General features: G+C 38.5%; 1 protein-coding gene across 1 annotated transcript; it reads right to left on the bottom strand.

Moving 5' to 3' along the window:
* Positions 1-855: 855 nt before the first annotated feature.
* Positions 856-27,542, bottom strand: LOC144536098 (rho-related GTP-binding protein RhoN-like). Its single transcript, XM_078279035.1, has 5 exons — positions 27,187-27,542; positions 25,931-26,018; positions 9,028-9,137; positions 4,503-4,637; positions 856-1,610 (listed from the first exon to the last, which is right to left on the bottom strand). Exons 1-5 carry the CDS (start codon positions 27,292-27,294, stop codon positions 1,356-1,358), a joined length of 696 nt encoding a protein of 231 aa, XP_078135161.1. The 5' UTR covers positions 27,295-27,542; the 3' UTR covers positions 856-1,355.

The raw sequence follows: 27,542 nt of genomic DNA, 5'->3' as shown, positions 1-27,542 counted from the left end.
TCAGCATGTTAGCAATATCACTGTGTTAGCATGCTGACATTAGCATTTAGCTCAAAGACTCTTATTTGTGTTAAGAAGGCAAGATCATGTATGATTCATATGTTTTAAGGCTGTTTGTTGCTGTTTACCATTACCATGTGCTCTTTGCATTTTAATTAATTTATGATAATAAATAATGTTATCGTAAATTGTCGCAGATGAGCTGTCTTGTGCATAATGTAGATTTATGGCTGTATCTATTTTTATTCAAGCAAAGTTATTACTTTACTGTTACTACTTCTGTGCTGTTGATTTAGATTAGAGATCTTTTTAGGTGAAAAGTTCTATCTTCCCTGACAGAAGACGCTTTTTCAAAGACAAATGGTCTTATCTTCCCGAGATAAAATGTTCAGACCTGGAAACTACTGTGCTCTCTCTGCACCAATGAGCTGAGACCCGAAGACAAAAGTATAACGAATCAAAGATTTCCCTTTTATACACTTCTAAGCATCAAGGCCAAATCACAGTCAGTGAATAAGTTACGTATTAAAGATGTCCCAACACGTAGCAGAGCAAGTATTTTTTATTTCATTATCACATGTACAACATACCAGACACCCCCTTTACTCCCTCAGTGGCTTTCCTTCCCAGTGTGGATTATTAGGACAATATTAATTTCACAACACTTTAGTCTTATGTGGTGAGTGATTATTCCATTTTCAATATTAAAAGCACTTGTGGTTTAAGAAAGTTAAGTGTCATCTCAGCCCAGTTTGTTTGTCTGTCCAGATTTTCTTTTCAACTTGTTATATATGAAGTGGAACAGCAGAGTCAATTCTCTGACATTTACGAATAACTCGAAGCAGTTTGCGTGCATCGTATTGTACTTCATTTATTTAAACACTTAAAGAGAGAATAGCATTTCAAAACAGGAAACAACATAACAAGATCAAGACCAGCACTGTTATTGCTGGTTCCTGCAAGGTTGATCTTTCCAATTATTATTTATTTACTTTTATCTCCATAGTCACATTTTTTCTGTCCTTGTTTCATTTGCTAACCACCCTGATTGTGTCCATGTCAATTTTTGTCCCTTGTTTAAATTAAAGCGTTAAAGAAAAATTGCTTTTGCCACACCAATGACCTCCCCTGATGAGAACACAGCCACAGTGAAAAAATAACAAGGAGAGTTTTGCTAAAGATGGACAAACAATTCCTCAAAGAACTCCATAAGATAGCATTGTTTCTTGTTATGATCATATTGTCCTTTATGCAGTGCAAGATCTGACAAGAATTCACCAATAAATTAAGTTCATGTGCAGTATGGTTTCATGTCCATCAGCAAACACAGGCCAGCTGCTAGTTAGACTCTGGTCCTACATGAGCACGCAGCTTTTGGCCCGGGCCTTTCTAATGGCAGGTGGGTGCTCATGAATCTCAGTCCGGGGCGGCTGCTGGGAGACCCGCTTGAGTCCGTGACGTGATCCAGCACGTTTGAGCTGAGGCCGATGGATATGGGATACAGACGCCAGGGTAGTGACATGAAAAACATCACGGACGCTGTTCTCCGAATACCTTGAGGTGCACTCTGTGTAGGCCACGGCACCGATCTGCTTTGCCAAAGTAGTGCCCTAAAAACACAAAAAAATACAGTATATGGGTCTGTTAAGAGGACGAATAAACAGTGAAGACAGGTAGCACATCCAGCAGACAATTTGCTAAATTAATATTAATTTTGAGCTGTGTTTCTGCCCACTTGACAAATGTAAATCTGATTTTACTCTCCTTTTTAGCTCTGGTTTTGGCCTTCACCAAAAGAAAAATATTTGTCTCTTTAGCTGCTAGTTGCTCACTTAGTTTTCTGTTTGTAACTCTGTTTGCCATCGGGTGCGTGGCAGGTAGCGAACACTCCGTTTTTTGCCTGCTAATTATCTTGCTGCTGCTGGGAACAAAGGTTGATGAGAATGCTGAGACTAAACCAAATTTGCGGGTGGTGACACCGAAACAAAAGCCTAAAGACCCTGCAATGCTCCACAGAGCGGAGGGGAACTGCATTCCGGTCATAATTATTTGTGGGTCCATAACAACGAGCGTCTCCTTTCACATTGCTTATAGTCATTTGATCTATTGTTACTATAAAAAAAAAAAAGATTAGTGCAGCTTTAAAATTAAAACATTTATCCAGCCTTGTGCTTCAGTTTGTGTTTGTTTGTAGTCCAAAAGAGGGTGACTCACCTAGAGAGCTGCTGAGAGCTAGTACTTAGAGCTTTGACAAATATATTGTGTGTATGTGTGTGAGAGAGACAGTGGGGTCATATGGTGGAAATTATGCTTTTTGCATTCTTAAATGTCCTTAAACCATGTTGAACCTCTGGCATGCAGTTGGAAATCTCATGTAATTCAACAGAGTCAAAATTAAACTTTTTTTTAATTTATAATCAGATACAGAACTATGAGTGCATAGATGTACAAACAGTGGACTTTGCAACACTCTTTTCAAGCATCCTCTAAAAGTTTATTATTATCATTATTTGTTAGATTATCCTTATCCTTTTGTGGATATCAGACCATTGATCTTGATCATGTACAGCAAACACTCCCCTCTTAATAAAAGCTCTCAGAAGCATGATAGCTAACCGGGGCATACAGAAAGCTACCACACAGCTATGAAATATTCAAAGCCTATCTGTGCAACTGTAAAACTCAAGTGTAAAAGCTCAGCTTATTCCCAGTAGTGATTATCCCCATCTTAAATCTGGACTGGTTGAACTTATATATGCTGCTTTTATTTTGCTTACCTGTTCTCCAACAACACTGACTCTGTGTTTGGGTGTATCTTGTAGTAAGAAAGGGGGATCCTACATTTTGTATTGATTGTCTGAAGTCCTCTTTAGATCTTATAAATAGCACTCCTACCCTGTGGCCTTATCACTATCTCTTACTTACTTTATTTCATCTTTTCCTTCTGAAGTGTGTCATCAATTGGATTCGTGAACTTCTTTTGGCAATGAAACATTAACACTCTGTGACAGTGTGGGTGTTCAGCCATCAATGTTAGAGATATTCCGTATTGAAGGAGAGTATCTAGCAGTCAGCTGTGGTAAACATATTCCTCTTCTATGAAAAACAAACACTTGAGCTGTGCTTCCAGGGAGGCTGCATTCTTTTTGCATTAATGGAAACGTTCCAACACTTCACGTCTTTATTTTGACGCCTTAAAGCCGATTACAGCAGTAGTCACACAGTTCATGTGTGGTTCATTCTGGTGAATGCACTTCCCCTGAGTGGCAGAAGTGTAAAGTTCCCAGTTTGCGGCTGTTTGCAGTGCAGCCCTTTGAATGGGGCCCATTTAGAAAAAAAAGCTCTATGGCAAACCAGCCCTTTTCAATTTGTGCTCTAATTTCGATCTTTTTCTATTAAGTCTGGCCACAGTGTCATCAATTGTTTGACTACACAAGTACTGTGCTTATTTCTTTTTTTTTGCCAGGATTAAGAAATCTCTTGTACAATACTATAAAGCCGAATGGACACAGTTCAGCCTCAGGTGCACCAAAATTGTGTTACTGTTGATTGTTCACTCTGTAATCACACATTTTGGTAACAGGTCATTTAAATAATGTAAAGTAATTGTTTTTACAGTTTCAATGCAGCTAAATTGGACACATATAAGAGTAAATTAAACAAGACATACTTTGGGTGCCTTTGGGATGATTATTTTAAATGTTCTGTAATTAGGACTGCACTGGAAAGCTGCAGTTTACATCCAGCCAAACAAGGTAAAAGTGGCCTCACAGTGAGGAGTCAGAGTGAATGAAAAAGAAAGAAAGTGTTTCAAAGTTGAAAATTGCTTGTTTCTGTTAATTTGGAGCTTAATCACTTTATCCAGATAAAGTAATCTGAGATCTTGATGGACCAATTTTGAGGCCATTACTGACAGGAAAATTAGGGTGCTTACCTTTGCTTTGTATGTTGACAAAAGGCTGCCAAGAAGTGTGAATTCACATTTACATAAAAACAGGCAATTAAAATGTATGCATGCCACTGTTCATCGCTCCAAGACACAAACAAAACTATTGTATTAGCACAAATCCGGCTGTTTGTTTCTATCTTTGTTTAGTCCCAGCTCTTTTATTCTCCTTGTGTTTCCATATTTGTGGAGGTTATGATCTGAAGCAAATGTCATTCTCCCAATTCATTTTCAGAAGTTTTGTTTATGTGCACAAGTAAACAAAGTAATGGGTGCCATTTGTCTGGGATGATACTATTCAATTTGTACGTAGGCAAATGAAAATCACTGCAGCAGAAAATTACAAAGGCCTGTACATTTAAAACCATATCTCATGGATGTTGCAAATATTGGTGAATAAATTAAATCCATACTGTTCAGTTCTTCACACATGCAAAAATACTGTTGCATTGTTAGGCTATGGCAGCAGGAACAACAGTTCCTTTTAAGCTAGGTTTGACACTGTTAATGCAAACAGACCCAGAAAGATGAGTGGTGTTTTCTTTGCACTTCTCACCTGTTCGTGGGTGACAGGAATGAGTCTGTGTTTGGAAAGCTCTCTCATGACGTTGAGGTCCGTCCTCATGTCCAACTTGCACCCGACCAGCACCACTTTGGCACTGGGACAGAATTCCTGCGTCTCCCCCTGCCACTGTATATCAATAGACAAATACACTTAAGCATCAGAGCATCAGACAGCATCTCATTACCATTCGTCCTTTCACACTTTCATACTAAAATAGGCAAAACATATACTGTATAAAAGCCACAAAGCTAGATCCACCAATTTGGTTATAATATCATATATGTTGTAGCATTACGATTTCCCATACCTGAACAAAGTGGCCTAGTGCAAACCCTGAAAAAAGCCCCAATATATGGATAGGGGTATGCACATATTTGTGGTCATATAATGTGGTATGTCCACAGTCTATATTTATTAAACTTCAACCTGGATACGGTTTCTTTTAATGGGGCTGTACTCGATATTCAGAACATTAAAATAACAGTAACTATTTGCTATGTAAAGATAAAGTTTAGTAATATAGTCCTGAGCAGAGAATTAAGTCACACTCCGTCGCCGAGGGCCGTGAAAAAGTGCCAGTATTTTACAAGATGGGGAACGGTCTGTGAGAGCCTAACCACTTTTTTCTGAATATCGAGTAAAGCCCCTGTAAAGTCCAATCGTGTCACAATTTCGGATTATCGCTTAAAGAGTAGCTTACACTCCCCCTCTTGTTTTTGCTGACCTCAAATAGTTTAACATAACAGCCTTTTTGAGGTCAAACAATTATACTTATTTGGATTCGAAAGAAAATGCTAATGTTGCTGTTACAAGTGAACCATGTTAATCGAATTCCGTATGTTTTTAATAACACAAAACTGTGTGAACCTGTGGACATGTTTTAGCATATTTTGATGCCTTGATAACTTTTCAGAAATATGAAAAAAAACACCCTGAGCTCCAAACTTCCATCTGGTCCTCCATTTGACATATGAATTGTCAAACATGAAAACTGGCCTTAAAAGACCACTGTAGGACAGATGAGGAACACATACTGACCAGTACCACAATATAAATCTTCTGTTAGCTACTACATGAGCTCACGACAGCTTTATGCTCATGGTCATAAATGCAGGAAGAAGACAGAGACACACAGACATGACTCAAACTATTAAATTCTTTCTTTATCATTTTCTTTCTCTCTTCTCTTGTCATTATCTCCTCACACCATGGCACAGAAACCACTTTGAGCATTGCTGCTTCATTTGTTCTCACTTACAAAGAGATCTTTTCTCCCAGATGCCTGGGTCGCTGCTGTTACGGGCTCCAGCGTGTAGTGCAGTTGTGCAGAGTGAGCTGTTGCCTTTCAATAGGCTGCTCCATCGAACAGTGTGCAACTGGTGAATAGCAGCAATTTAGATGAGTCACAAAGGACCCATGGGAAGAGCAGCTTATTGTTTGTGTTAATGTTAAGAATTGGTAAGAGTTTTGTTCCGGATAAAGAGCAGCATGGGAGCATTTGGGGCTGAGAGTCTAATTCATCAAAGGAAGAAAATGAAAGCTGGTTATTTTCCATAACTTCAGCTGACAATTGAGTTTGAAAATATATGTGCAATCCATGTAGCTGCACTTTCTAAATACACAAAACCACCAGGAAGGACTGTAACTGTCATTTGGGACACTGAGGTCATAATCTCGGTAATATTTAGGGGGGTTTTAATGACCTGTGAGGAGTTCACATTATGTGATTACACACATATTACACATGTTGGGTTTTTAAGGTCCGATCTGATATTTTTAGCCAGACTAGCTGCGTGGCTCTGGGGATGGCAATTTCAGTCAGTCAGTCGGTCCACCACTTTGCTCCAGGCTGAAATATCCCAATAATTATAACTTTACGACAAAATATGACTATATTTTGTGCACACATTAATGGACCCCAGACTGAATCCTAATAACTCTGATGATCACCTCACCTTTCCTTTACTGCCACTACTTAGGTTTTAGCCACATTTTTGGCTTTATTTGAAATGTCTGTTGAATCAGATTTCATGAAATTTAGTACAGGCATTCATGTTCCACTCAGGATGAATTGAAACAACTTTGGTAAACCCTTAACATTTTATCTAGCACCATCATCATCAGGTAAACAAAACAAATTCTAAGCTTGTGTGTATGAGGACTCTGTGCATAGATCATATGTTATTAATGTACTCTATTTATACTGACTGACCCTGGCTTCTGGCCTTCACATATATCGACATATATGAATATAAGAATAATTTATAAAGAGGCAGGGGGATAGAAAGACAGAAAAGAGATTTAAATCAGGAGATGCAGCAATGCTGGCAGGCTGCTAGTCAGAAGTTATGAAGAAAAGGTGAGAAAATGTTGCCAGCTGCAAAGCAAGGGGTTGACGTGTTAAAAAAAAAGAAGGTGAAAGCCGGGTAGAGACTGGGATAACATCTATAGATTAGGTAATGCTAGATGAGAAATCTCCTAACATGGCAGATTTGAATTAGTATTTGAAGAGAGGTTAGACTAAAAGGAACAAAGGATATGGGGTGCCTGGGTGGCTCGCCTGGTGGAGGGTGTGCCCCATGTGCATAGGCTCAGTTCTCGTCGATGCGGGTTTGGATCCGACCCGCAGCCCTAAACTGTCGTATTAAATAATGGCCTAAAATGCCAAAAACATAATCTTAAAAAAAGGATATAAAAAACAAAAAAGGGAAGTGATAAGGTTTCAAGGGGTATTTTTGTAGCTTATCAATACTAAGAAAAAATAGTTCCTCTAAGAGAAAAACTGGAGGGTGCAAGAATTAGTTTAGCGGAAGGCTGTCAATAATGGCAGAAGAAAAAGTGCTACGTACGGCAAGGGTGTTATTTGAACATAGTGGCTTGCAATGCTAAAGTAAACGGAAACAAGACATGGTGGCACATTGCCATACTTAAGCACTTCAATTAGATAGAATAAGGATGAGTTCCTTTGTCGTGTCTCTAAACTTTGAATAGAGTGACCCATCAACATGTCACTTTGGCATCCAGGGCATGCATTGTGAGATCAGTTTTCAGTCATATTCACCACTATTACCAAGGTCAAAGTTCAGGTTAGTTCTCAAGTGGACCCTCTGTAGGTGTGAGAATTTGTCCAACATAAAAGATTAGTGTTTTTTTGTCTTGTATTGATGATGTCATTGATGAGTGATGGTGCTGACTGCAGGAATGTCTGCGGACTGAAAGGTCAAATGCGCCAACATATTTGATGTTAACAACTAGCATATGTTCGTTAGCAGTTAAAATTAAGATTGATCAATATCTAAAATGCTACTAGTTTGCAAAAAAAAATTACAGCCTTAAAGTATAGGTTAGGATTTTTTCAAGTCTATTTTAATAGAATACTTGCATGCCATGTGTACGTTGAAAATATTTTTGGTCGCTGTAATCATTCCTCACGACTACATCGTAAGACATAGAGGACAAAATCTACAGTCCTCGTTTGTGCAAAAATTGCCAAAGCTTATTCGAGGCTTGAGGAGTTAGCCAAATTGAGTTGACGTTTTCCAAAGTTATCAGCACAAAATTCCATGTTAATTTTCATGGACAGTGTTCCCTTGTGAAGCTACGGCGGAGGGCTATTGCAGAGGCAAAGCAAAAAAATCTACAAACAACTACCAGGGCGAAGATACCGACTTATGGCTAACTCAAAGCGACAGTCTCACGTTAGCTTTGGCTAAACTTGAAGCAGCTATAATCATTACTTTTATAATAACACTGTATCAAATGACAACGGGAAAAGAGTTACTTATAGACGCTGTAGGTAATGAACCTACAAAGAATTATCACCTGAATCTCCCCCTCCTCTCGGCTTTACGGAGCTTTAAAGCATGTTTCAGCTCATTGTTTATCTGTTTAATTGGTGTTAAGTTGTGGGCCGCAGCAGGCAGGTGTTTTAAAAGCCCACTGCCTGCTCAGCACCAAACAGCAGACAGACACAGTGAAAGAGACTAGCTGGTCAACAAAGTGCATTCAGCAGCTAAAGAGCAAAATATTTTGTAGAGATCACAAAGGGAGTTCAAAGGAGAGTGAATTTTGGACTCACATTTGCCAGATGGCCAGAAACATGACTCCAAACTAATGACAATGTGCTCCATAACTGCTGTATGTGTAAATAAGAAACGATTTGCTAACAAGTTCACCATATCAACTTCAAAGGTGATAATATGTCAATGTGGATTACAACTTGTTTCCGTTGCCACCAATTGGCCCAAAAAAAGTTGTAGATTTTGTACCTCAGTTCTTACTATAGAAGTGCTGTGAAGGAATTACATCATGGCCAGTAAAGAAAGGAGAAATAATTGACCCATAACTCTTCAGTGTACACATGGCATGTGAGTATTGTATTATGATAGACTTGAATATATCAGAATAGATCCTTTAAGGCTGCTCTGATGCTAGTCTCTGATAAGAAACTAAATATACCTTAAAAACTGTAAAAAGAAACAAGACACATTCACACTTCTGTTAATGTGACACTGACCTTTTTCAACACGCTGTCTAGTGTTTCCGGACGGCTGATGTCAAAGCAGATGAGGACAGCGTCTGAGTCAGGATACGCTAATGGCCTCACATTGTCATAGTAGGCCGAACCTGTGGGTGAAAAAATACACACAGACATGACCAGCGTTTCCGGTTGGATTATATGTAATTTAGTTACTTTGCGGAAGAGTTAACTTTTATCACGAAGTGGGTTATTATAGAGCACCTTTGGCGGTAATAACTATGATTAAATGTAATAAACTATGCCATTCTGCAGATGACAATGAGTGGGTGTGATTCATTGCTTTCGAAATGAACAGACAGGCCTTGTCCACAACCCTTGGTCTGTTTGTCTGTCTGTCTTGAATAAGCCAACAGACAGACATGTGACAGTGATATAATGAATGGCTAGCACAAAGCGTCACCTAGTATTTCAGAATAGCATGTTTTTTTGCCGGGGGCCCCGGGCTGAATTGAGCATTGTGACCTGGGCAAGGGGACACATTCCTATCCAGAGGGGACAACATTCCCTCTCCATTTCCCTCATTGTCTCCCACACTACGTGCACAGGGCTTTGGCAACTTAACAAAAATGTGTTCAACAGAAAATTCCCATAGAACCCGACTGAATGCGAGTCACTGCCACACATACAGCACAAACATAAAAACACAATTCACTCTCTTATTTGGCTTAAAAAAAAGAAGCGTTGGTATTAATATAATATAATGTATCAAATATATGTTAAGAAAAAACAAAAAATTTGAGTATCACCTTCTTTTCCTGTGAAATATGAATATATTTTGAATGACTTATCCTGCACTGAGAGATGTAAATGTATCCAATCAAATGCGACTAACTCCTATAAATCCACACTTGACCGGCGGTGATAGTCACAGGTATGTGTTCAAATCAGTCAACAACAAAAAACTTTGCTTAGCTTAGTTTCCGATCGTGTTTACTTTTGGATTTAAATTTCTTTTCCTGCTCCACATATTCCATTTTAATCGTAAAATATCACATCACAGAAGCTAAAGATGCTCTAACTGCAACATTACTGTACATTTAAAGCAAGAATCCTGTTTGTTCTAACCTTATTTTGTATTTTTTACCACCTTTTATCTGTTGATTATGATTTGGAAGTTAAAATAAAGATAAATGCACCAATTAAATCCAGCGTAAATGGCCATGGCATTGGAAAATATCGTATACAATATACAGTTTGGGTAATAATTCTTACAATCACATACTGTGTGTTTTCACTTTTACAAGAATATCATATAAAAATGGGTATTTGTTAACAACCTGTCTTGTGTTGCCTCCAGATTTTAGCAGTTAAATCAGGGAGTAAAATGTGATCATGGGGCCATAAAAAAAAAAAAATTATTTAAGCTACCAAGTCAATTTGAATTTTGATTACACAACATCAACACACCTGGAGGGTGCTGCACAGGTACAGTATGTGTGCCCAAAAAAGCAGATATATTTACCTCAATTTGTGTCATGCTGTCAAACTCTGGCCCAGAGCAAACCACATGTTTGTGCATGTGTGTAGCTGTGGACAAAAAATGTCAAACTAAAGGCCACAACCATTTTTCCCCTGTCTCTCTGACTAATTCCTGCTCCTGGGTTTCACACATACTGTATTCAAACACGCACACACACTATCTCACTTTTGTGTTTTCGCTTTTTCTCGGTGCAGATAAAGTCTTAACACAGAAAATGAGAATGATCAATTTAATAAAAAGCGAAGGGCACAGGGGTGAGTGGAAGTGTATCCGACAGTCCCCATAAACCACCCGTAGGTCTCAAGCGGAAGGCTTCCACACATGCCCATGGCATCAGTGAACCGACAGCTGTAGCTCAGCTTCACACTGTCAGCTCCACCTCTGCATCAGACTGCAGCTGTGATCAACCATAGTGTTAAAAGGTTTTAGTCTTTGTCTCTGTAAAAACAATCCACAGGATATTTAAATTCATTAAGTTTATATGTGAATAATTAGTCTGGTGCGCCTACCTGTGATACCAGACATGTATGATAACTCAACCTTTGGAGTATGTCTACCAATGATGGGTCTTTTTGTTTGTTTTTATGTTCCAATATTATCATCTGTATGCTATTTCCAGCTATATGTTTAATTTTCAAAACCCCAATAAAAAGAGTTTAAAAAAAAATCCACAGGAGTTGGTCCTCTACGAGTTTAGAAAGTTCAGAAAAAGCAGCCATTTTTAGCCATTTCTTTTTGAATGTGAATGACAGTGTTTGTGCTGATGGCATTAGTTAGGGCTCCTACTGGAAAAGCTGTTTCTGCCTTTGTGTAAAACAACAAGAGATCTTAGTCTCAGCCCATCTGAAGCCATACAAACTGTATTTATGAAATGCTGCTGACCTAATCTGGGCAATAGGATGCGACGCTGTAAAAGAACTCATTTGCAGAGCTGCTTAGTCAGCACTTTTGCATGTACACTAGGTCTATATATGCTACAGCTATGCACACTGATGTCTTTTGGTCAGCTGTTAAAACTCCTGCCGACTACTGCAAAATACTTCAACAAATGATGTATTTGTCCTCACACCTAAAGCGGTTACACGTACAGAGACAACCACCACAAGATAGGAGTTAGTTGTTTACAATTTAATCAATTTATCTTCCTTAGAATTTATGATATGACTGACTGGCACTTGTGGCTGTGCACCAGAATGTCTGTAATTGGGTTAATATCAAGGAATTTAGAAAAAGGTTTTTCCTTGAGAGAGCATTTATTTTTCAACTGTAAAGTTATCTTACATTAAAAAAAATATTTTTTTTAAAACAAAAACAAAAAAAATTTGATGATGTATTATTACCTGATTATTTTTCACTCTCATATGACGGTATAGGCAATTGGTCGGGCTATAATAACAACAACAACTTAAAGGTTCCCTGTGGAGTTATCTTGTAAACAAACAAACATTTTCATATTCAGTGTAAAACTGCACAGGGCACCCGTTAATTTTGTAAAATTAACGTATTTGTTTCATAATTAGTGTTAAAACCAGGAAGAAATAGTTTTATTCATGGTTGTGAAATTACAACTCAAGCAAATGTATAGATATTTTGCTGAGAGGAAAGGCTGAAAAATAACTTCATTGAGGATACAATGTGAGTCAGTTTGCCATCACTTTTTTCAGTGTTCTCAGTGTGAATAAAACCTCAGATACAGATAATTAAGTTTCTCCCTAACTTCTCCCAAGGCAAGAAGGAATGCTATATAATAACATAATGCAACTCCATTATGCTTTAATGTAATTTTAAAAATGCATTTTATACAACCTCCTTCTACTCTTTCTTTTTCAAACCAAAAATAATGGAGGTGGAAATCTATTCTCCATTAGAAAAGCTAGGACACATGACAGAGTTAGCTAACAACATGATGATCAAGTAGATCACAGATGTTTTGAAATAAATGGATTCACAAGAACTGTCCAGGGTGCTGATCAGGTCACTGTCACTGGTAACCAGGGATCAGTCTAACATGGGATCAGTCTTACATTAGATCAGTCTAACATGGGATCGGAAGCATGGGAACAGAAGCATTTCCCAGTGTTATATAATGCAGCAGTGTAGTACTGGCTCTTAAGTTTTTGACTGGCCGCCCATTAAGACAAGCAGCCCGTCTATCGAGTTTAGCTGATTGCTTTTCTCTGGTGTATTCAGTTAATTGGTGCTCCTTCAGCAGTAATATACAGTAGTTGTTTATTGTTCTGCCAAGTCCTCCTCTTTTCAGTCTATCTAGCCAGTATAAACAAGCATTAAAACTCTCCTGAGAATCAGGTGTCTCTGCACTTGAATCCTCCTCCTCTTAATAGTGGTTCCAAAATCAGATACCTTCCACAATCATCTTTGAATTACTTTACTTTTCTAGCCCGCAACTTTAGTGTTTTTGTTTACCCTCACCATACCTGTCAGCATTTCCAGCAGCAGGCAGCTGTTAACAGTGAAAAGTTCTAATAAATCCACTGCACACTACCTTCTCAGCACCAAACGGCAGACAGAGTAAACTACTAGCTGGTGAACATAGTAAAGCATTTAGTGGCTAAGAGTTTCCCTTAGGAGTTGGTGAAGACCAAAATAAAGCTAAAACAGGAGTGAATATTGGACTTACATTAGGTGACCAAAAACATGACTCCAAATGAATACTAATTAATTAGTTCATGTGTTGGATGTGTAAATAGACAACTGTAACAGGTTGATAATATGTCAGTTTAGAGGCCTCCTTGTTCTTGTTCCATACTTAATGCAGACGAGATGAAAATATCAATATTCTTATTTATCTTTTGAAAAAAAAGTATATTTCCCAAAATGTAGAACTATTACATGAATGGTCCAAATGTTGAATGATTTCAATAAAGGTCTGTCCTGTGCAGAATATAACTAGTGATCCTCGTTTTGATTCCAAGAATTGAGATTATAATTTCATTATTATCATATATGTGTTACTATATATTAAATACTTCAGATGTAGGAATTCATGCTTGTAAATTAATTCAGGTGCACTATTCCTCATAAAACCTGCATTAGCATATTCTTGGATAATGGCAGTGCTTTACTCCTTATAACACACACACACACACACACACACACACACAGAGACTGCAACCCCATAAGGTTCCATGATGTCAACTAATCCATGTTCAGCACTCAAGCAGCAGCTAATGTGTATTGATCTGTGTATTTTTTTTACCCTCTCTGGGACCTGTAGTATGATGCCCCTCATGGGAAGATTCCTGCTGTTGTGGCAGCAGCACAAAGATACTTCAGCCCATCTGTCTCTGTCTAAAACCCTCTGATCAAGAAGACACTCAGCTACTAGAGTACAGCATGTATTAAAGGACAATGAGTGTCGTTTAAAGTATTTATAGATCATTTGGTTCAGTGTTTCCACCAATCAAAATTAAATTTTTGTTCTAATACAAGTTTCTCTTACAAGGAGCCAAATTAAATGTCAAACGTGTGTTAGATATGTGGCTGCTGTACGTTTGGCACAGTGCCGCACACGTTTGGCACACCACATGTGGCTCCACAAGGGGTTGTCATGCTTTTAATGTTTGATCCTTACAAAAAGTTGTTTCCTTTTTTCTCTTGTCTGTTTGGTTAGCAACAACAGGCTGGTAAGCGTGTACTGTCCCTGCCCTCTTGTAATTTGATGTAATCCACTTGTTTGTGCTGCTTTTGACGGATATATCCCTTAGATTCAGTGGCTGCTTAAAGAGGTTTATCCTTCCTCAAAAGCCTTGTGTAATGTTGCCTGAATGATATCTTTTAGGAGAGCTACGCCGAGTTTCGTACAGTAATTTGAAACCAAATTAACTACGTGCTTTGAAAATTTGAATGGACAGAAGCTGGTATGTAATCCACCTCAATAACATGACACTGGGTTTTATTTTAGGAGTGGATAGGTTTGTATATCCTGTTCCTGTCAACATATGATCTCTTAAGTGAGATCCTTTAATTCCAGCATTTGATGTCAATTGACACCCATAGCGCACATGTTATACAGACAAAAGAACAAACCATGGTATGGTATGTTCAGATCCAGGGATTGGATGAAATTGCTGCTTTTCTGGTTGTGTTCATTATCACAATAGTCTAGAGCTGACAGTGACGTTTTCAAATAGCTTTTTTTTAGGGCTGTCAGCATTAACGCGTTACATTTTTTTAAAAATTATTTTAAAATAATAAATAATTTAATTGGCATGGTTTTATTTCAGTTAGCCCAATAGCTGGTTTGATTTGCACTGAGAGATGATTTTATGGAAAGTACCCCATGCCAATCTCTAGGTATGGTGAAGGGTATGTGATGATGTGGGGCTATTTTAATTCCAAAGGCCAAGGGAACTTTATCAGGATGCATAGAATCCTGGATCCATGAAATAACTGGCCTTTAAAAATAAACATCTGCCTGCCTCTATGGGAATTTAACATAGGGGTGTCTTTTGAGTCCTCTTTTTAGTCAACTTTAGCATGGGTTCCTAAACTCATGAGCACACTAAGAAAAGTTATTATTTATAAGTCATGCAATGTAGCTTGCGTGGGCCCACAAGACACCAAAAATCAATACAAGCTAGAATCAAAAATGCAGCATATGTATCCAAAAAGCATGAATCACTAACAAATCCTGTGCTGCATAACTGGAATAATGGAGAAATCTGACTGAATACTATTTAAATAGTCCATCTTCCCTTCTTTTTCACGATTTTGAAACAAAGTTGTAAAACACATCAAAACAAAACCAATTTAATTGCATTGCCTGTACACTAGAATATTTCAGGGTTTTATTTATGGCAAACGCTCTTAAATCATCAGAATATGTACAATACAAAAGAAAATAACTGTTCAACACTGATGCAGGTTAATATTCATTCTCCAGACACGTAACCAGGAAAAGATGAACAGACCAGTATATTATATTTTAATTAACCCACAAATACATTTCCAAATCTGCAATTGTAATGTTGTTGACTATGTAAATACAAACGTTTTATCACATCACGTCATTTTCATACTCATCAAACCTTTCGGTGACACCTCATTACTTGCTTGCAGAAGTGTCTGCATTTGATATGTTTCTCTCATTTATTCAGGTTTTTTTTTTTACTTTGTCACCCGTCTGTATATTCCAGACAGTACTGCAAGGTCAGCTTAGAGGAACAAAAGCTTCTTATGAAGTAATGTTTCTTGATGAGCGACCTTTAATGAGCCCCACTGGGCAGGTTTCTTAATTATGAAATGAAGGGAGGCATGCTATCTATTCTGTTAAATATGGTAAATCTTGTTAGTAATTTTTTAATGCTCCGGAGATATCTCCTTTTTCTCATTTTGTCTGAACTTGTAAAACTCATTATTAAACATCCACTGTTTTATTTTTGGACTAGCCAAAAAAAAAGACATTTCTTTGGTTAGTAAAGCTCAAAGCTGTAAAGTGACTGATATGAGACTATCAGTCGCATGTCGTATCTTTCAGTATTCACGGCTCTGCGTGATTCAGAAGGAACACAAGCACCCCTTGAGATGTTTGCAAAGAAAATCATTATTAATCCTCTCTTATGCAGTTTTGTCTGCCAACTTCCATCACAGCACATGAAGGATCATTAATATTAAAATCCTGTTTGTCCCAGTCATGCCCTCCTGAAGAAATAGTGTCTTTTTTGGGGGTTTTCATCCAGGTCTGAATTCCTGAAATACACCCAGAGAGGGAACGGCAGTCTAATTTTATGCTATTGATTAATGCATTTGTCTTCCACCACCAGAAAATATAAGTAATGCCTCCCACAGCCTTACTGCTACACACTCATATTGTGTGACCTATGGGGGCAATAGGGCTGTCTGCTAAATAACACAAGAGAAATCAGCCTGTATGTTTAGATGATTAGCAAACAGCAATAGAGTCCACTCACACACACTCAGCATGGATAATCACTCAGCGTATATGCATAAACACCTTGAGACGCCCTGCAGAGCCGCTCTGGCTCTCTCTCCCTGTTCAGAATTGCATTCACATTTCACCATTTTGACATGAAGATGTTATGCCTGATATATTTTTCTCTATTCTCTCATTTTGTTTGCTATGTGATTAAAACAAGCCATCCACTGAGCCAGAGAGATCAGGTCATATAAAGGATTTCTGACAAACGTTTTAATTGTTGATTTTATGATCTTTTTATACAATGGGACTGTTACTATTTGTGGTAATGAGTAAGTGTCTTGATGTTTCTTTTCAGGAGTGATGTCTCAGTGGAACTAAAACCTCAAGGATAAAGGGGGAACTGTTTTACCCTTGAACTGAAGATCAGTTCACTAATTATGGAGAGTAGTACTCAGCCTGTGAAAACAGTTGTATAATGTCTTTCATGGCTCTGGAGCAGCTTTGTCAAGGCTGAAAAAAAATAGCCCCTGAATGTAATCCAGGTTATATTGGTGTGGGCATGGAGAGCACAAAGTTACAGAAAGAGAAAGCCAGTGTGACAAAGCCGTGTGAAGTTCACGACGTGTCGCGTGCAGAAATTCATTCTTGATCTTGAAAAATAGCAGTTACACAAAATCTTAACTCAAGTCCAAGTCTTAGTTTTTTCGGGAGCTTTCGACCTCATCTCATGGTCTTCATCAGTTTGCTTAGTTGTCATGGAGACAGTAAGTGTGGAATTTTGGTGTGTGACAACAGGTGGTCGTACATGGAGACTGTGGGTCGGTTGAAAGCTCCTTGAAAAGCCAGTAATTGGACCTCGAGTTAAGATACTTTTTAAAGGTTATGTGACATTACAGGATTATAATTTAGATTTATATAGATTAGATTTTAGATTTAGTTTATCCTGTTCTATGATAAAAGGTATAACATAGGCGTAGTATTTTTTACAATGTGATTATTATATGTTAAACTGTAGCACTTAATGTGAAATGTTACCAAAGTCGATTAAACAACAGCAGGCTCACAAAGCTTAAGAGGACAAGTGCTTAATTTAACTCAAAGTTTAATTGAACTTTGTGGTGAAAAGAATGCGTTTTAGCTGTACATAAATCATGGATTCATGTAACCGGTGTACACTGTGCTTGTTGACATGCACACTGCTCTGCTTGAATACCAAACAATAGTCTGAAATGTAGCGTGGAGGAATGAGTGATGCTGGTGATGCCGGTCACATCAAGAGGCAAACCGTCTTTGAACAATGTGCTGGTCCGCAGTGCTGTACTGTGTGTATTTTGTGTGTATTTTTTAGGGCTGAATGAAATCTCTGATGTTGACATTGATGAAGACAACCTTGTTTTAATATTCACTAAACTGGTAATGAAATGTGTTTATTGAAAGGGTTGTCATCAGCAAGAGCATTCAGGCTAAAGTTCACTCTAATCTAAGGTTCTGTCTAATCAGGTTACTCAAGTCTTAATTAAGTCAAGTGTTTTTGATTTAGACCGAGGCTAGTAAGAGAACGCCAGGCTGGATTTCAGTGACAAATTCTATGTGATGTTCTTGCATGTTTCTGATTCAGTTAGCACAGAGGGAGAGCGCTGCCAGTGAGCAGAGTTTTGCCTGAAATCAGCAGTAATCCTGCAGGATTCCTTCAAATTAATGACAGGGGGACATCTGTGCATATCCCCTTCACATTAAACCTCCCAGCTCCTGTTGTGATTGTATATGCTGTCTGAGCAGCATGTTCCTGTGTGCAGCCCTGATCCTGAGGTTCAAACCCAGAGAACACATGAACCTCTGATCCATATATCTTGTTTATTTTGTCCAGCTGCTTCTGCACTTCACCTGCTGGATGGTAGTTTCCAAGGCCATACAGCCAATAGAAAAGATTAGTCTGTTAAATGAAAATGAAATCATAATAAGTAGGTTTATACTAAACATAAGTAGCAAACACACTTTTACTACAAAGCTGTTAATAAACTAAAGCAGTGCTTTTGAACCAGGACTATAATAGACCTATGACATGGGTTTGTTTTCTATTGTACAGTAGAAATGACAGTATATCACAATGCAGTAGAAATAGGGCTGAAATAGGGTCACCCCCCTACAGCCCTCTCAGTAATGGCTGAGGTGTTGGGGTTTAATGAAGTGGTCATAGCTACGTCTTGCATTATAAATAAGGGAATGGATAGAGAGGGTCTTAAGTGGATGGATAGACCCCTTGAGTGCCCTCTGTGTGTGCTTTTGAGTCCAAACCAAGTGCACTACAAATTCCAGTTACTTTTTAGTTACATAATGTAACAACTAAGCTGTTATGGTTTTAAACCACTCTCTAGAACATAACTAATGAATCTTCTATGTATCTCTACATCCTGATAACATTTCTGTTATGCCTGTGTCAGAAATATTTTATTTCCATGAATATGGTAGTCAAACCGACATCCTTTTAATTCTTTTTTTTCAAATGTTTGCGCATTAGCAAGGGAGCTATCGCTAGCTGGGGAAGAGTTTTGGCAAACGTGAAGGATTTTGTTTGGTTTTTCTGTGCTTTTGTGCTTTTGTCATGGCCTAACTCTTCATATTCTCTTAAGAACAATGTCCTGTCAAGTTTTATGTTAAGCAAACAAACAAAGATTGCAACAAAGATTTGACCAGAGGAAAAGAGAAGTTTCTTAAAACAAAGATAACTTAGAAAATGACTGTTTCTGTATGGATAACTGGCTTAAAGGGTATATGATGGAGCAACCAATTATAATCTCCAGCTTAATTATACTGGACAAAATGAATGGCATAAATTAAGACATGTATAATTAACACAGAGGAAAAGCTATGGTTACTGGCATAGAATATATGATGTGATTTAGGAAGAAGGATATTGGACATTGTAAACACTCCCTTTCGCCCACTCCAAATGTGTGTTACTGTATCTGTATTGTGATGAATAGCCTATTTGTCTAAACATTATGTTTTGTAGTACATGTCAGGTTTGGTCGCTTATTGTCCGATAAAAATCTGAAAATTCTAAATTCAAAAAAACAAAAAGATGGTGAATGGTGGACACAAAACAGCGACTCTGTACCTAAATTAAAGTTTAAATCACATTTTTAGAACATAGAAGATGTTAAGAATAAATAAGTATTTGTTGATGCTAGATAGTCTTATACAAAAGTCATATATAAAAGTTAGCACTCCTGTATGCATGTTCATCCAGACTTGCTGTCTCTCTTGGACTGCTCAGTTACACATGCAGTGCACTATAGTAGCTGAGAGACGAGCATCCCCTGGGAATGAGAGCGGAGACGCATCTAGGCCATTGATTTTCAATGTACCCTTGGTCTTCTAATGGGCGGCATGAGCAGAAGAAACCAGACCAGGGTGACTGGGGCACAATCTCACACTATGAAAACCTACTGACACTCATTTAGTCCAGCATACTTTCTCCTATACATGACTCTGAGCACTTAAAACTCAGCACTCCACTTAGACTCTATATCCTTCTGTCTCTCCACTGTCTATTTATATATTTTACCACTCCTCTGATCTCTCACAGCACTTACTCATATGCTTACTCACACAAACATACACACTCCTGTACATGTTTAGTAGGAAAAACCAACAGCACTTGGACTAAAAACCCAGTTCCCCCGCTATCTGCACTTCTATCCAAAAAGCCTCTGAAACGCTTCAACACATTAAGCTGTTTTCTCTGCTCATTCCTGTCATGGAGCCAGGTGCCACTCACACACAGATGCTCGCTCCGAGCACATCTGGGGTAGTGCTTTCAAGGAGCCAACGTGTAATTGGGGTCATAAAAGATGCTCATGAATGAATGATGGACTGTTAAGGCAATCTCAGCCACAGACTCCGTCGGCCTAGGATGGATGGATGCAACAGGGTCTTTAAGTGCCACTGCCAGCGATGTTTGCACAGAATGTGACAGAACGAGCAGCATGTGATCGCAAACAAGCATCCTTATGTGTTTAAAACTGACATGGAGGGCAGAGTTCAAGGCGGCAAACCTCAATGCATTCCTTTCGTTGCTCACTGTTTTAAGGTGTGACACTGCAGGTTCTGCCGGTTGCTTTATCGACTGTTACCTCACACTTTCATAGGCTCAGCTGTGAAACCTGTATGTTTTGAAAGCTTGTGTTTTTGTGGCGAGAGTATCCTGCAACTGCTTTTTGTGGCCTGCCAGCCACAGAGGAAAATAGATGTATTGTAGAGGAGAATGGAATTAATTTGCATTGCCAGTAAAATGCACTGGTTCTTTAAGAATCCAGCCAAGACAACAAAACTTCAAACTCTACTTTTTAACCCTGCTATGTGTGGTTTACAGCAACATAAACAAAACAGTTATGTTGTGGAGAAGTTGCAAATTATTCAGCATAATTATGTGACTACAATTAATTTAAACTATGTTGCTAAGAATAAACCTTTAAACCTACAATAGCACATTTCTTACCTACTTGGGGGCAGCAAAAACAAGCTATAAACACAACACTAACATATTAAAACCTTAAGTTGATATGGCAAATATATTACATGGCTGCTTATTTAGAAGCTACAGTATACCCACATACATGTCAATGTCCGTTTAGAAATAACCTCACACTTTGTATATTCAATCTTTTATTGTGCAATGTGCTTTGCCTTTGTACTTTAATGCTTGACAAGTCATTCACATGTGCACTCATAATGTTAGAAGGAGAACCAGGACAGGGCAGTTTAATATTATTACACAACATTTAATTACCTCTGATTCTAGAAATGTGATTTTGGGACATATTTATAATTAGCAACACACAATTAATTAAGAATGCAAAGGTCACCCCTGGAGTCTATATATTAATCTAATTTATGACCTTTTTGAGAGTCACATTGGCAAATTGGTTATAATTGACCAGATGCTTGCGAAATTACACTCAGCACCAATGCCTTTTTTTTGGTCACAGCCCATAAAGACAGATTAGAGTGAGTCATATGTGGTATCTGAACTGCTGAAGGAGACACAGAGTTAAGGATGGAAGCAGCATGGGATTTTCAGAGGAAATGAGAAAAGGATTGATTGAGAAGTAGAGCAGAGACATAAAAACAGATAGAGAGACTGACAAAGAAAACGCAAGGTAAGCTATCAAGTGCAAGAGTGCTGAGAGGGCAGTGCCCCAATAGTGGGACTCCTGACCTTGGCTTGATGGAAACAGAGAGAGAAGAAGAGACTGGTGAGGGGTTGGCAACCAAAATTATAAAAGACTGAGAAGATGAAATTAAAGAGGAAGAGAAAAAGTGCAGAGAAAAAACCAAGTCATGATAACTGTGTTATAGCACACAAGGTCAGCTGGGATCAGCGTTTAAGTTCACAGTTTTGTTATTTATTTCACTTGGAGACCAAAGGTCCCTCACTACACAACTGCTGTGTCATCATAATCAACGTTGCTTGCAAATCGAGTCTAATTAGTTTTTTGTTTTATGGTCATCTGAGCAAACAATTGCCTTTTAATGACTCCACAAGGCGCATTGCATATTAAAATATTGCGGAAGCTTCTTACAAAGGAGAATTTGACTTATTACTTTAGTAATTTGTTATGAGCAGAAATTATTTTGTGTTTCCCAACAGGCTTTTGATTTCAAATACACATTATTTTCAGCACCATACAGCACAGAGTAGTACAAAAGGGAAACTTAAATGCAAATACAAAATAAAGTAAAGGGGGTGAGTGTTGGATTGACGGATTTTGGGAAAACCTCTGAATCACCACCAACATCTTTAATTTTTTTTCTTCTTCAATTATTCAAAAACAGCCGAGCCAATCAGAGCTTTGTAGGCGGATGAAGAACAAGGACATTATCTTGGTGTGCCAGAGCCACATGGTGAAAAGCAGCTTGTTGTACCTTAACCTACAGAAATAGCAACTGTTAAATCAGTGTATGTATTTGATCATCGTCAAAAAGTATAACTGGTGCCTACAGTTTTCCTGTCGACCAAAAATGATGTAGGCAGGATGGATATACTACTCGGTGCTCCTTGGTTAGGGTAAAATCTCCCAAACACAAATTTGCTAACAAGAACCATGGATGTATTAAGAGAGCTGGAACGCCGCCACTCAGCTTTGCTACCAATTAATTCCAGTGTAAATAAAAATGTTCCCTATAGACTGCCATTATGAAAGAACCACTTGTGACCCCAAACAAGTTTAATTTTTTCTCTTTTTGTTATGATTTTTTTTTTAAACCGTAAAGGTTTTACATCTGCAAACCTTTCCCAGAGTCAAGAAAATCAATTTTTATTTGCGTGACATCATCCCAGTGTAACATCTATGGTTATGTGAGTGGGAACATGCGGACAGGGCCAGGGAGGAAAACACAAACACATGTGCAGTAGCAAACCAGGAAGCAAGAAAACCTTTTTGGCGTATGTGCTAGGCTAGCAATTTTCATTGGAGTGAATGAGCACCATTGCTACTGATTGGTTTGGGCAACCTGAATTACTAATTCCTAACTAATATGTACGCAATGCATAAAGAGTTGCAGAAGGGTGACGCTGGTTTGTCAACTGCTGTTTCCAACAGCGATGTACAGAGATGTACACAGAGTTGGCCGAGAGAGGAAATTAGTTCAGCACTAAGACAGAATAAAAGAAAGAAATAGAGTTTAACCTATGAGGCAGGGAGTCTGAAAGCAAGCATGTGAGGATATAGAAGAAAGAGGCCGGAGGTTGAAAAGGCGGTGGGTGGAGTGGCGAGATGAAGAATGAAGTAGACAGGGGGCAAGTGTTTAGTCACATAGCAAGTGCCTAATTAATTAATTAATTAAATTCACTGTTTGTTTCTGCACAATGAGCGGGCAGCTTGGAGGCTGGTTCTGGCACCTTGCCCAACACTCTCACTCTCACAACACTCCTTATCTTCTTATCTGCCCTTCTCTAATCTGTTACCCACACAGGAGCTCTGGCCTAAAATCTGTGATGAGTTTGTGTTCTTTTATCATCTGTATTTGCGTCTATTGGTGCTCTGAAGCCACTTACAACAAATCTGTTTTGTTAAGAGGCATGTTTTGAATGAATTTGATATTCAATTGGTACCACTTTGCCACCAAAATGAATTCAACACTCTCAGTTGAAGTCATTTAATTATATACAATGTCTGAAGCGTTACCCTGAATATAGCCTGTTAACTGTTATTAAATTAAACTGTTATGCTACTTTTTTTTCTATAATGCTTGTTCGAGTTGTCTGAGTTTCAGACATGGCCTCTCTCTTCCACTGGTTTGGTTCACCTGCTGTCATGCAAACTGCACCCACTGGCCATGCTGCACATATACACAGACGAACGGAATGCTAGCAAACATTAGCCCGGCTGTCTCTTACGCATGTCTGCACATGCCTATGAATACTGACACTAACACACACACACACACACACACACACACACACACACATCAGCAGGCGTATATACGTACTCAAACAAAACTGTGATTGCGTAAGAAATAGCAAATGTAAGTAAGAACAGAAGTTCAAAACTCATGGGTATTACAGCCACTGTTACAGCATGTAAGCATGCCAAGTGGCTGTAACCCCCCTATTCAGTCATTGAGTAGAAAGAGGCAGGTACCAGGGGGAATTGTGGTTATACTGATGTAGGTGCCGATGCACCTGTCTCCTGAGACAGACCCAGAATAGCTCACAGGGACGCTGCTAGGCAATGAACACATCTCCTTTAATGCTGGAGGAAGCCAGCTTAAGTCAGACACGGATCACCAGCCATAATGCAGATCACTCAAAGTGTTGTTTTTGACCGAAATCCAATTAATTATATTAAAAAAATAAACAGGATGTTTTCCCCTGTTATCGTCCAGTCATCCAGTTGCTGTCTTTTATTGTACAGATATGAGAGTGGTATCGATTTTCTCATCTGACAGTCTTGGCAAGAACGTGACTAAGCTTTTTTTACAAAATAATACCAAGATCCTTTCTTTACCTTTATCTCTACAACTTTCAGTACAATTTAACTTATTTTCTAAGTAATAGCGAATGGTTATATGAACACTAATAAATCAGTCATTACTGCCTTATAAATCGGTAAAGAAACATTAATATATTCTGCGTTTCTGCCAGGAAAAATCCCTTTGGCTGGTGTGTATCTTCCCATACACCCTTTATAACGTATTTCTTTTTAAAAAGTAATCTTTCTTTCACAGTGGCACATGCTCACATAGAAATATATTTCTGTTAAATGTATTTATGGAGAAGGTTTAGGGAAGCTTTGCTGAGAAAACACCTTTCAACTTATTAACACCAGCACACACCTGGGGGAGCTATGTCCACTATGTTCCTCTATTGTATGCAAGAAGATGCCATAGATATGACGTAATGTGTTCTGAATGGCACATGATTCACACAAGATGAATTGAATTGTTTTGTGTGGTGGAGTAAATTACTGTTTAAGCATTCCTTTAGTGTATTTGTATTTGTTTCCACCACAGCTCAGTGTGTGTGTGTGTGTGTGTGTGTGTGTGTGTGTGTGTGTGTGTGTGTGTGTGTGTGTGTATGAGAGAGAGAGAGAGAAACAATCAGCAATTTCAGAGGGTGTTGTTCAAACAGTGGAGTGGCCTCACCTACTGCATCACCAGCCTCAGAAGCTGCAGCTCTTAATCTCCAACTTGTCTAGCTGGTCTTACTTTCTGTACGTCTACTGCATGGGTGGAGGTTAATGGAACGCTGCGCATTAAAGCTGCTCTCTGTGGTTGTGTGAGAACAAGTTTTTGGGTGTTGTTATGTAAGTGGAAATTAAATGTGAAAAGGGCCTAAAGGCTGACAAAGGGAAAAAGTTAGCTTTATATCTGGAGACTGAACGAATCTGACTGTCGAGCTACACAAACTCTCAGCTGTTTAAGTTCAGCTTTATGACATTAGAACAAGGAGTTAGAGTTAACTTCACAGCTGCCCCAAAGCCATATCAGCACTATGAGTGGACAAACAACTCAAAATAACAAAATCCACTTGTTTTAACACTGGAAAACCTGCCATGTTGCATGGATTTGATCATGATGTCACATTGTAACTGTATTAAAGTAATGTCAGTATTACAGTGATTATAAGTGATGATTATGCTACTGACAGCTACTTGGAGCAGGCATGTGTTGAATGACAAGTTATTTATCCTCTCACAGAGCTCAACTGAAGAAGCTGTTCAAAACCAACAAGTGTGGAATTAACTCTAAAGGTGGTGACAGGACTGAAGTTATATAAACACTGTATTAAGTGATGTGCCTGCTAATGGTGAATTAGTTTAAAAAGTGTTGTTCAGTCCTCCCAACAGATTATCCTGAAACACTCGAGCTGTGGTTGTTAATGTTTTTGGCCCACAGCCTGCATGTTGGGCCGATGATGCGGCGCACCTCTCATCACATTGGCATGATAATCTTGCCACACAAAAGGGGTGAAACCAAACCCAAGCGTGTCCTACCTGAAGTGTCCCACATGTTGAGCTCGATCCTCTGTTTGTCGATCTCGAAGCTGGCTGTGTAATTCTCGAACACAGTGGGAACATAATTCTGAAAGGAGACATGTTGCTAAAATTAGATGAAAGCTCAGAGGGGTGTTGTGTACATTGTGAAATTCAATTTAGATCAATAAATAGGTAAGGTAAACAAGAAAACATCATTAATTCAGTCAGCTGTAGTAGAGATGATGAGTGTGTGTGTGTGTGTGTGTGTGGGTGGGTGGATGAGGCCAATTCTGAGCTTTGACCTATTTCAAAATTCAGGAATTTTGGTCAACAAGCCTTATCCTTTATTGAAAAATAAACTACAAGTACAGAGAGTATTTTAGTCTTTCTTCTACTTCCGGGTATTAAACAGTATTTTTGTTATTATTAATACAATATCTGCCAATTAATTGTATGTCCCGTTGTTGTTAATGGATTGTCGTCAATATACTGTAAGCGTAGACAAAACCACAACACAGATTGCTCATTGAACACTGTACAGTATGTTAGCTGCAAAATATGTTAGGTTTAAGTGTTAAATCCTTTATTGTACCTGATAATTTCCTTATTGTTGAGCCGTAAATCTTTGAGATTAACTAGTCCAGCAGATTATTTTGTGAATAGTTTTATCTTGATTAATATCACAGACATTTAGAGTTTTTAGTCCCACGTGAAAATAATTTTACATTTAATTATTTGCAAGTCTCACACAAACAGTGATTCAGTGTATTGATTAGAGGCAGTTGTGCTTGTTGCTTTGGTCAAATGACTAATTATTTAAAGACCAGACTGTCCCTGCACCGACTGACGGTATACAAGCCGCTGATGCGCGCGATGCGCAAAAGCGCACAGAGCCCAGAATTCTGTGGCAACTGGGCACTGAACGAAGCCTGAAAATGTCTTCATTTAATCTGTTTTTATACATTATAGTGGATTGCAAAGCTCAAGCAAAATTCTATTATAGAGAAAGACATTTAACCTGTTTGAAGAAATCATCTTTGGGCAGTATTCCGGTCTAATTTACAGGAAGTCAATAAGAAAGGAGCAAAACCACATTAGAATAAATAAATATGAATAAATAACATTTTGTGTGTCATCAGTCAGTTCCCATAATTTAGATGCTATCAGGAGGTTTTGAAGTTTTTCTGGAAATGTCCGGCTGGATAGAGACGTTGTCGTGCCGTGTGGTTCCAGGGACTTTATTGTGTTTATCTTTATGAAATAATGTCTCTTACCTCTGGGTACGAGTCTTTGGCGAAAACGTGAAGGAGAGCCGTCTTGCCACACTGCGTATCGCCGACCACAACAATCTTACAGCGAAGTAATCCCTTATTGATCTCCATAGTGCCCCGAGTATCACTGAGTGGTTCTGTTTCGCTGCCTACTTGTCATTTAGCTTCAAACTAGTTGAGTGTAGAAGAGCAGCTCTAAATGTTGATAGTATTCCTCCCGAAAAAGAAGAAATCACCTGCGAGTATTTACCGCACGTCTGAGATCCAAAAAACTTCAGCACCGCAGTCAGATGTAGTTCCGGCTACATGCTCTGTGCAATGCTGCGCTCCTCTGCTCCACCGGTGAAGTGAGGCACACT

Source organism: Sander vitreus, chromosome 21, assembly GCF_031162955.1.
Source record: "Sander vitreus isolate 19-12246 chromosome 21, sanVit1, whole genome shotgun sequence".
Taxonomy (NCBI): Eukaryota; Metazoa; Chordata; class Actinopteri; order Perciformes; family Percidae; genus Sander; species Sander vitreus.
This window is presented reverse-complemented; position numbering and strand designations above follow the sequence as displayed.

What these genes read in the sequence shown, in the direction of transcription:
- LOC144536098 (XM_078279035.1), bottom strand. Translation starts at nt 27,294, where the DNA reads ATGGAGATCAATAAGGGATTACTTCGCTGTAAGATTGTTGTGGTCGGC. An exon ending in CCAAAGACTCGTACCCAGAG is followed by an intron (nt 26,019 to 27,186) that starts GTAAGAGACATT and finishes GTCTCCTTTCAG; the next exon opens with AATTATGTTCCCACTGTGTT. An exon ending in CAACATGTGGGACACTTCAG is followed by an intron (nt 9,138 to 25,930) that starts GTAGGACACGCT and finishes TTTCACCCACAG; the next exon opens with GTTCGGCCTACTATGACAAT.